At 53.0% G+C, this 9,782-nt stretch overlaps 2 protein-coding genes across 2 annotated transcripts in view; one reads left to right on the forward strand and one right to left on the reverse strand.

Annotated features, from left to right (window-relative positions):
* The window catches only part of TECR (trans-2,3-enoyl-CoA reductase), a gene marked incomplete in the record, with an annotated part of 33,453 nt that extends 32,220 nt beyond the window's left edge, over positions 1-1,233 (forward strand). The window contains 5 exon segments of the mRNA XM_014592639.2: positions 282-325; positions 400-457; positions 538-626; positions 888-933; positions 1,019-1,233. Of these exon segments, the coding sequence (XP_014448125.1) occupies positions 282-325; positions 400-457; positions 538-626; positions 888-933; positions 1,019-1,146 (365 nt within the window).
* Positions 1,234-1,451: 218 nt separating this feature from the next.
* The window catches only part of NDUFB7 (NADH:ubiquinone oxidoreductase subunit B7), a 10,302-nt gene continuing 1,971 nt past the window's right edge, over positions 1,452-9,782 (reverse strand). Inside the window, exons 2-3 of the mRNA XM_006161019.3 lie at positions 1,957-2,125; positions 1,452-1,640 (exon numbers count right to left, since the gene is read on the reverse strand). Of these exons, the coding sequence (XP_006161081.1) occupies positions 1,514-1,640; positions 1,957-2,125 (296 nt within the window). The 3' untranslated portion in view covers positions 1,452-1,513. The remainder of the gene's footprint in view (positions 1,641-1,956; positions 2,126-9,782) is intronic.

Here is a 9,782-nt window from a genome sequence, read left to right on the forward strand (position 1 = left end):
GCCATCCCCTCCCCCCCAGGCTTATCCCCCCGTAGCTCACGGCAGGGCCCCGCCCACTACCAGCCCCTCCCACATCAGGCCCCGCCCCTCGCATCTCCTTGTCCTGCTCCCTTTCAGAACTGCACCTACTACTGGGGTTTCGCTGCGTGGATGGCCTATTACATCAACCACCCTCTCTACACGCCCCCCAGTAAGTGGCCTCCGCCCGCGTTCACCACCCTAGGCCTTCCCCCTGCGCCGTGCTCTCCCACCATGGGCCTCCTTTCCTTCTTCCTTTTCAGCCTATGGAGCTCAGCAGGTTAAACTGGCGCTGGCCATCTTTGTGGTAAGGAGGCTAGGGTGGGAAGGGGTGGGGAAGCCGCGGGAGGTGCTGGGCTGACCCTGCTCCTCCTCTGACAGATCTGCCAGCTTGGCAACTTCTCCATCCACATGGCCCTGCGGGACCTGCGGCCCGCTGGTGAGTGGCCTGCTGGGGGCTGGGGGTGATTGGTCCAGATGGCTGGGGGATCCAGCTCAACCTTCTGTCCTGCCCGCCAGGGTCCAAGACCAGAAAGATCCCGTACCCCACCAAGAACCCCTTCACGTGGCTCTTCCTGCTGGTGTCCTGCCCTAACTACACCTACGAGGTGAGGGGCTGCCCTGCCATCCCCCTACCACCCTGTGCCTGGGGTCCCACGTCAGGCACCAGCCTCTAGTCCCTGGTGCCTGGCTGGCATCTGCCTTTGCAGCTTGAGCTTGGAGCATGTGGTCATGGGGAGACTGGGCCCCTCTGCTCTGGGGGCCAGGAGATGGTGGCTGAGACGCCTCTCCAGCGTTAAGTCTAGTTGGGTGGCAGGAGCCACCCAAATCCTGGATTACAGAACTCACCCTGCTCTCTGCCCACACAGGTGGGGTCCTGGATCGGGTTTGCCATCATGACCCAGTGTCTCCCAGGTGAGCCCACCGCCCCTCCCTCGGGGGTGGCCTTGCCCATCCAGGCTGGGCAGCCCTACCCTAATAGCCCTTCTCTGCTCCACAGTGGCCCTCTTCTCCCTGGTGGGCTTCACCCAGATGACCATCTGGGCCAAGGGGAAGCACCGCAGCTACCTGAAGGAGTTCCGGGACTACCCACCCCTGCGCATGCCCATCATCCCCTTCCTGCTCTGAGCCGCACCCCTCCCCCCTACGTCACTCGGGCACACCTGGGGCCACAGCTGTCTACACCTGGAATAAAACCTGCCTGCCCCAACTGGACTCTGTGTCTTTTTCTCTTCTTTTAGCTAGAGAACATATGAGCTAGCCAGAAAGCTCCCCCCATGGGAGATGGCCACACCGCAGTTCCTTCTCCCTGCCCTCTGGGATTTCGGGCACGCGCACAGGCGCCTGGCATTTCTCTGCACAATCCGGGTACTCAAACAGCACAGTAGTCCACGGAGTCCCCTCCCCTGTGGCAGTGCAGTGAGAGGCAGGGCTCGGAGGAGGGTCTGGAGCCTTTTTATTTGTCTGACTGGTCCGCAGGGTGATGGGTGGCACCCTAGAGCGCTGCCTCGGGGGTCACGTCCCCCTCTCCCCTGGCCAGCTGGGCTTCCTTCTGCTCCCGCCGCTTCTTCCGCTGGAGCAGCCGCCGCTCCCGCTCGTACTCCTTCATGCGTTTCACGTAGCTGCGGGCAGAGTGCGAGAGGTCCAGTCAGGCGCCCCCACCAGGACCCCTGGGGTGCAGCAGGGGAGAGCTGTGCCCAGGTTTGTCTGAGGTCCGCCTAAGCAGGCTGTGCAAGGTGTAGGGACTTCTCTCTGGGGTGGGCCCCACGATGCTGGCTTGGTCATCCACACTCTCCCCTTGCCCTTGTCTACAGCCCCCGGTCCCCCAAGTGCTCTCTGGCTACAGGCGAGGCCTGGCTAGACACCGGGGCTGGCTTGCTGTCTCTGGTCCCGCCTGGGGGAGGGGAGTGGCGGGGAGGGGGCGGGGACGGGGCTCACTCGAGGTGCTCGCAGTAGTCCCAGTCGTGCCGCTCGTGCTTGCAGGCTAGGAAGTTGGGGAAGCTGTCTCGCTTGCACTTGAGCAGCCGGATGAGGTAGTGGGCGCAGTAGTCGCGCTGATTCACCACCAGCTGCGCGTCGTTCATCTGCTGCTGCGTGGCCACCATGTCTGCAAGGCCAGGGGAGCGGGGGGGGGAAAAAAAAGGGGGGGGGCGGGGTCAGGCGAGGGGGCGGAGCCGGCTGCGAGCGAGGGGCGGGCTCGTCGGCGCCTGACTGCCACGCCCATCAGCCCTGGGAATGTCACTCCGGTGCCACATCTCCCTCCTCCCCATCAGGAACTGGGCGGCGGATGGCAATGGGTTATGGCTAAAACTGGACAGATGGGGTGTCTGGAAGGGACCTCTTTCCCGTTTCAAGTTGCCAGAAGGCACATCTGCTCACCAGAGAATGGCGAAAGCGCCCCTCTCCTTCGGCAATGGGGGGGTGGACACATCCAATACTTTCTGCATTTCTGCCCATTTTGGGGACCCATGTGTCCAGCATGTTTTTGCAACTCACTGACGCCTGAATTTTCTTTCTTTCTTTTTTTTTTTTTTACTTGCTTTAAAACATTGTACTGGGACCAGCAGTTAGTGTAATGGCTATGTCGCTGGACTCCCATGTAGCCGACCACGGTTTGAGTCCCGGACCCGGTGGCTTAAACTCACGCCGGGCGCGTGTGCGTGCGTGCCCAAGATCCCGAGAGGAGAATGGAGGAGAAGGGATTGTGGTGTGGCCATCCCCCCTGGCGGGTGATTTCTCACTTTCTATCTCTCTGTCTCTTTCTGGTGAGCACACGTGCCCTATAGCAAAAAAACAATAAAAAACAAAATAAAGTGCTATATGGGATCAGCAGGTGACCTGGTGGTTAAAGGCATTGGACTCCCACATGGCCGACTACATGTGGTTCAAGTCCTGAACCTGGCGGCTGACTCCCCCCTCCCCCCTGATCAAACTGCAAAATACAACTACTAATAAATAAAAGTTAAATAAAATAATTTTTAAAAAGAAATGTATAGTTCTTTTTAAAAAATTTTATTTATTCATTCATTTTAGTTTGACCAGAAAGAGATACAGAGAGAGACAGGGAAAGTGAGAAAGCAAGCCACCAGGTCCGGGGCTCAAACCATTGTTGGCCAAGTGGAAGTGTCCAGCACCTTAACCACCAAGCCACCTGCTGGTCCCTAATAAAATAAAAAAAATTTTTTTTTTAAAACTGTGCTCTAAGGTGCGTGCACTTGCAGGGGAGAGTCAGGAAGCAACCCCCACGGGGCAAGAGTCATGCTTCAATACTCTCTCTTTCCCCATCCTTCTGGGATTTGGGGCACACCTGCCTGGTGAGTGGATTTCAAGCTACCAGGTCAGCGACTCCAACTGCAGGTGGCCATGTGGAATCCAGATCCGTTAGTCACCATGCCACCAGCTGGTTCTCAGGCACCTCAGGATTTCAACTACGGTCGCCCCATGGGATCTGTTTCCCTTAACCACGAGGCCGGGGGGGCAGCCTGCAGCTGAGTACCCCTAGTCTTGCGTCTTGCAGGGCCCAGGCCGTCTCCCGCTCCTGCGTCTCTGGCTTCTACGCAATGTCCCAATGCCCAGACACTGCACACGGGGCCACCCAACACCTGAAGAGGCTACGCTTACTCAGCCTGTCACCCCAGGGCCCCTCCTGTCTCTACAACTGCAGAGACATTAAGCACTGGCTTTTTGAGAGTCCTCTGTTCGTTCTAATCTTATCCACAACTTTTTTTTTTTTTTTTTTTTAAGATTTTTGCTATGGAGTATGTGAGCTTGCCAGAGACAGATGGAATCAGGGAAAGCACCTCCGCCCTCAGGTGGGATGGCCATGCCACACTCCCGTCTTTAATCTCTTGGGATTTTGAGCATACATACACAACTGGTGTGATTTTTCTTTTTCTTTTTTTTTTTTAAGATTTTTGCTATGGAGTATGTGAGCTTGCCAGAGACAGATGGAATCAGGGAAAGCACCTCCGCCCTCAGGTGGGATGGCCATGCCACACTCCCGTCTTTAATCTCTTGGGATTTTGAGCATACATACACAACTGGTGTGATTTTTCTTTTTCTTTTTTTTTTTTAAGATTTTTGCTATGGAGTATGTGAGCTTGCCAGAGACAGATGGAATCAGGGAAAGCACCTCCGCCCTCAGGTGGGATGGCCATGCCACACTCCCGTCTTTAATCTCTTGGGATTTTGAGCATACATACACAACTGGTGTGATTTTTCTTTTTCTTTTTTTTTTTTAAGATTTTTGCTATGGAGTATGTGAGCTTGCCAGAGACAGATGGAATCAGGGAAAGCACCTCCGCCCTCAGGTGGGATGGCCATGCCACACTCCCGTCTTTAATCTCTTGGGATTTTGAGCATACATACACAACTGGTGTGATTTTTCTTTTTCTTTTTTTTTTTTAAGATTTTTGCTATGGAGTATGTGAGCTTGCCAGAGACAGATGGAATCAGGGAAAGCACCTCCGCCCTCAGGTGGGATGGCCATGCCACACTCCCGTCTTTAATCTCTTGGGATTTTGAGCATACATACACAACTGGTGTGATTTTTCTTTTTCTTTTTTTTTTTTAAGATTTTTGCTATGGAGTATGTGAGCTTGCCAGAGACAGATGGAATCAGGGAAAGCACCTCCGCCCTCAGGTGGGATGGCCATGCCACACTCCCGTCTTTAATCTCTTGGGATTTTGAGCATACATACACAACTGGTGTGATTTTTCTTTTTCTTTTTTTTTTTTAAGATTTTTGCTATGGAGTATGTGAGCTTGCCAGAGACAGATGGAATCAGGGAAAGCACCTCCGCCCTCAGGTGGGATGGCCATGCCACACTCCCGTCTTTAATCTCTTGGGATTTTGAGCATACATACACAACTGGTGTGATTTTTCTTTTTCTTTTTTTTTTTTAAGATTTTTGCTATGGAGTATGTGAGCTTGCCAGAGACAGATGGAATCAGGGAAAGCACCTCCGCCCTCAGGTGGGATGGCCATGCCACACTCCCGTCTTTAATCTCTTGGGATTTTGAGCATACATACACAACTGGTGTGATTTTTCTTTTTCTTTTTTTTTTTTAAGATTTTTGCTATGGAGTATGTGAGCTTGCCAGAGACAGATGGAATCAGGGAAAGCACCTCCGCCCTCAGGTGGGATGGCCATGCCACACTCCCGTCTTTAATCTCTTGGGATTTTGAGCATACATACACAACTGGTGTGATTTTTCTTTTTCTTTTTTTTTTTTAAGATTTTTGCTATGGAGTATGTGAGCTTGCCAGAGACAGATGGAATCAGGGAAAGCACCTCCGCCCTCAGGTGGGATGGCCATGCCACACTCCCGTCTTTAATCTCTTGGGATTTTGAGCATACATACACAACTGGTGTGATTTTTCTTTTTCTTTTTTTTTTTTTTTTTTAATTTTTATTACAGGGCATGTGAGCTTGCCAGAGACAGATGGAATCAGGGAAAGCACCTCCACCCTCAGGTGGGATGGCCATGCCACACTCCCGTCTTTAATCTCTTGGGATTTTGAGCATACATACACAACTGGTGTGATTTTTCTTTTTCTTTTTTTTTTTTAAGAGAGATTTTTGCTATAGGACACATGCGCTCACCAGAGACAGACAGACAGACAGAAAGCGATAACTCACCTCCCAGGGGGATGGCCATGCAGCAATCCCTTCTCCTCCATTTTCCTCCTGGGATCTTGGGCATACATGCACACATGCACACATGCGCAGTGTGAGGTTTAAGTTGTTGTTGTTCAGAATTATTTATTTATTTAATTCCATTTGTTATTAGTACTTTTTTTCATTTGACCAGAGAGAGAGAGAAAGGGAAAGTGAGAAAGCAAGCTGCCAGGTCCGGGACTCGAACTATGGTTAGTCATGTGGGAATCCAGTCCCTTTAACTATCACACGACCTGCTGGCCCCCCGGTGTGAATTTTAAACCACAGGGTTCAGGACTTGAACTGCAGTCTACTATGGGGGACTCTTGCCAGAGAAAGACAGAGAGACAGAGAGAAAAAGCAAGCCCACAGGTAGGGGACCGGAACCTTGGTCAGCCATGTGGGAATTTGAGCGCCTTAGCCACCACGCCACCTGCTGGCCCCCTGGTGTGATTTTCAAGCTGCCAGATCCACCCAGGGTTCGAACTGAACAGCCAGCCACGTGGGATTCTGTGCCTTAACCTCCACGCCTCCTGCTGGCTGTCATCCACAGCTTCTTCATAGTCCCCTGCTGCTTGGTTCCTCCACCCCACACCTGGCCTGAGGCCCCGCCTGGAGCCCCCCTGCTGGTTCTCAGGCACCTCATCACTGTCACCTAACCCTGGAGCCAGTGGGTCTCCTCCTCTTGCCTCAGTGACATTTCTGTCAGTAGCACATGCTCTCAGGGGAGGGAGAGCAGGAGGTGAGGAAGCATCCCCAGTGGGGGTGTGGTCACACTGCAATTGCTTCATTCCTCCATCCCGTCAAGATCTGGGGTGCACATGCACACGTGCCCGGGCCTGGATTCGAACGCTATGGCTGACCATGTGGGATCCAGCTCCCTTAACCACTAGGCCATGGGGCGGACACAATGGGGAACCCGGTCCTGCCCTGGGAGGCGCACACGGGTGGAACGTGGAAGGTCACAGAATGTCTGGCAATGGTTAAGGACTAGGGAGAAAGAGCCAGCAATGCAGAGAGGGAGGGCTGAGAGGCGACTGTGAGGAACCGAGACCCCACGCGGGTATGGGGAGGGTCTTCCAAAACGTCAGGGGGAATGTGAGATATAACAGAGACTGTGTAAAAGAGTCCAACTTTTTCTTTTTTAAAAATAGCTAAAGGTATTGGGACCAGCAGTTGGTGTAATGGCTATGTCGCGGATTCCCATGTAGTCGACCGTGGTTCGAGTCCCGGACCCGGTGGCTTAAACTCATGCCAGGCATGTGTGCATGCGTGCCCAGGATCCCGAGAGGAGAATGGAGGAGAAGGGATTGCGGTGTGACCATCCCCCCTGGGGGATGATTTCTTGCTTTCTGTCTCTCTGTCTCTCTCTGTCTTTCTGGTGAGCACATGCGCCCTATGGCAAACACCTCTCTAAAAAAAAAAAAACTAAAGGTATTTACTAGGGCATCTTTTTTTGGTTCAGATTTTTATATAGGATGCATGCACTCACCTGACAGAGAGAGAGAGAAAGGGTGAGTGAGAGATCACCCCCTAGGAGGCAGGGCCATGCCACAATCCCCTCCCCTCCACTCTTCCCCAGGCCTCTAGGCACGCATGCACACACGCCTGGGATGCTCTTCGAGCTGCTAGGTTCAGGTTCTGAACCCCACCATCACGCCGCCTGCTGGATACTGGTCCAATTCCAAACTTGTTTTGTACCAGATAAATCTGCACTGGGGGCCGGATAGTGGGGTGGCAGTAAAACACGATTTTCTGTGAAGCTGGATATTTACAGGGACAGGTCCTGGGTCTGCATGTGGAGACCTGAGCACACTGGATCTGGGGCTGGGTATGGATTGCGGCGTCAGATCTTTGGGGGTGCCTGTCTCTCTTCTTTCTCTCCTAGAAGTATGTAACTTAAAATACACACACACACACACACACACACACACACACACACACACACACACACACACACAATTTGCATAGGGTATGTGGACTTGCCAGAGAGAAACAGAGAGAGACAGAGAGAAGGGGATGGCCATGCTTCTCCCTTCTCCTCCATTCTCTTCCTGGGATCTTGGGCACACATGCACACGCACCTGGTGTGATATGTCAAGTAACCAGGTCCAGGACTTGAACTGCAGTCAGTCATGTGGGAGTCTAGCACCTTAACCACCACCTGCCACCTGCTGCCTGACACACACTTCTATTTTTTCAAAGACTTATTTATTCCACTTTATTTGTAATAATAATAATAATTATTTTGCAGAGATTTTTGCTATAGGGCATGTGCATTTACCAGAAAGACAGACAGAGACAGAAAGCGAGAAATCACCCCCTGGGGGGATGGCCACGCCGCAATCCCCTCTCCTCCATCTTTCTCTCGGGATCTTGGGCATGCACGCACACGCGCCCGGTGTGAGTTTAAGCCACTGAGTCCGATGTGAATTTAAGCCACTGGGTCCAAGACTCAAAATGCGGTTGACTACATGGGAGTCCAGCAACATAGCCATGACGCCACCTGCTGGTCCCACTATTTTAAAGTTTGTTATAGGGCACCTGTGCTCATCAGAGAGAGACAGAGACACAGAAAGAGAGAAAGTGAGAAAACAAGCTGCCAGGTCTGGGACTCGAACCACGGTTGGCCACGAGAGAGTCTGGCGCCTTTACCACCATGCCACCTGCCGCCCCCCCACTTGCATTTTAATACAATGCATACCCCGATAGCTGGCTGACTGCATTTGGCACAGGGCTGGCTGCAGCTGAGGATGGGTGTCAAGACCCAGTTTGGGCGCTGTCTGTCTCATGGACGAAATAAATGAATGAGCAAGCACTGGAGGGGAGATCCCTGCAGGCAGAGGGATCCATGACCCTGAAGTTTAAGGTCAAGCAAGCCCTTGGTGGAGATAAAGACGTGGGAACACCATCATGCAGAAGGTACTGGAAACCAGGGGGCTGAAAAGGACCCCCCCAATGGACTAGCAGACAGATAAGAGAAAGCCTGAGCCTTGGGGCACCCCAAAAGAGAGGTGAAGATCAATTCGCCAAGGAGCCCGCTGTGAGAAAGGGCTTCTAGGAGGAGGGGCCCTCAGCTGTCTACCACTGCTTGGAGGGTACATTAAAACAGAACTGGAGCCAGCAGTGCAGTCCAGTGGTTCGGGAAGCCAGCTCCCATGTGGCTGACCCTGGTCTGAACACTGGCTCCAGTGGCTTGAAAACACACCGGGTGCATGTATGTGTGTCCAAAATCCCACGGTAGGAAGAAATAAGAGAAGGGATCGTGGTATGACCACGCTTCTGAGGGGTGTGTGTCCCTCTGGCTAGGTGGTGTGGTCACTGGGGTGGTTGGATTTCACAGGCCAACTAAGAGGATGAGTCTCAGACACGGAGGCTTAAAGAACATGCCAGGCATGTGTGTGCGCATGCCCAAAATCCCGAGAAGAGAAGGGAGGAGAAGGGAGTGCGGTGTGTCATTTCCACTTTCCCTCTCTCTCCAGCAATTGCATGTGCCCTATAGCAAAAACTTAAGGATATAAGAAAAAAGCACTGGAGCCAGCAGTAAGCGTAATGGCTATGTGGCTGGACTCCCACGTAGTCGACCGTGGTTCAAGTCCCGGAACCGGTGGCTTAAACTCACGCCGGGAGGGTGTGCGTGCGTACCCAAGATCCTGAGAAGAGAATGGAGGAGAAGGGATTGTGGCGTGGCCATCCCCCCTGGGGGGTGAGTTCTTGCTTTCTGTCTCTCTGTCTCTCTCTGTCTGGCGAGCGCACGCGCCCTATGGGCAAAGCAGCCGGGGGCCAAGGTAAGGATTAGTGTTGTAAGGAGGTGGATCAATGGATTACAGGTTGGAGGGATGCCACAGGAAAATGTCAGTGTCCAGCCTTCACATCCAGACCTTCCTGCACGCTCCCCCTTAAAGACTCCTTGCTTAGAGATCTCCCTGTTTCACGTCACCCATTGCCCGCCCAGCAGCCAGCAAGACTTTTGATGAAACATATCCGATTGGACCCTCCTCTGCTTAGAAGCCCTGGCTCTGTCCCCTGCCTGGTCAACTACTACTAACCTCCTTTTGGGTCTCTGCTTGCAGCCACTGCCTCCTGGAAGCCTGCCATGATCAC

This window comes from Tupaia chinensis, unplaced genomic scaffold (genome assembly GCF_000334495.1).
Source record: "Tupaia chinensis unplaced genomic scaffold, TupChi_1.0 Scaffold138060_1, whole genome shotgun sequence".
Taxonomy (NCBI): Eukaryota; Metazoa; Chordata; class Mammalia; order Scandentia; family Tupaiidae; genus Tupaia; species Tupaia belangeri.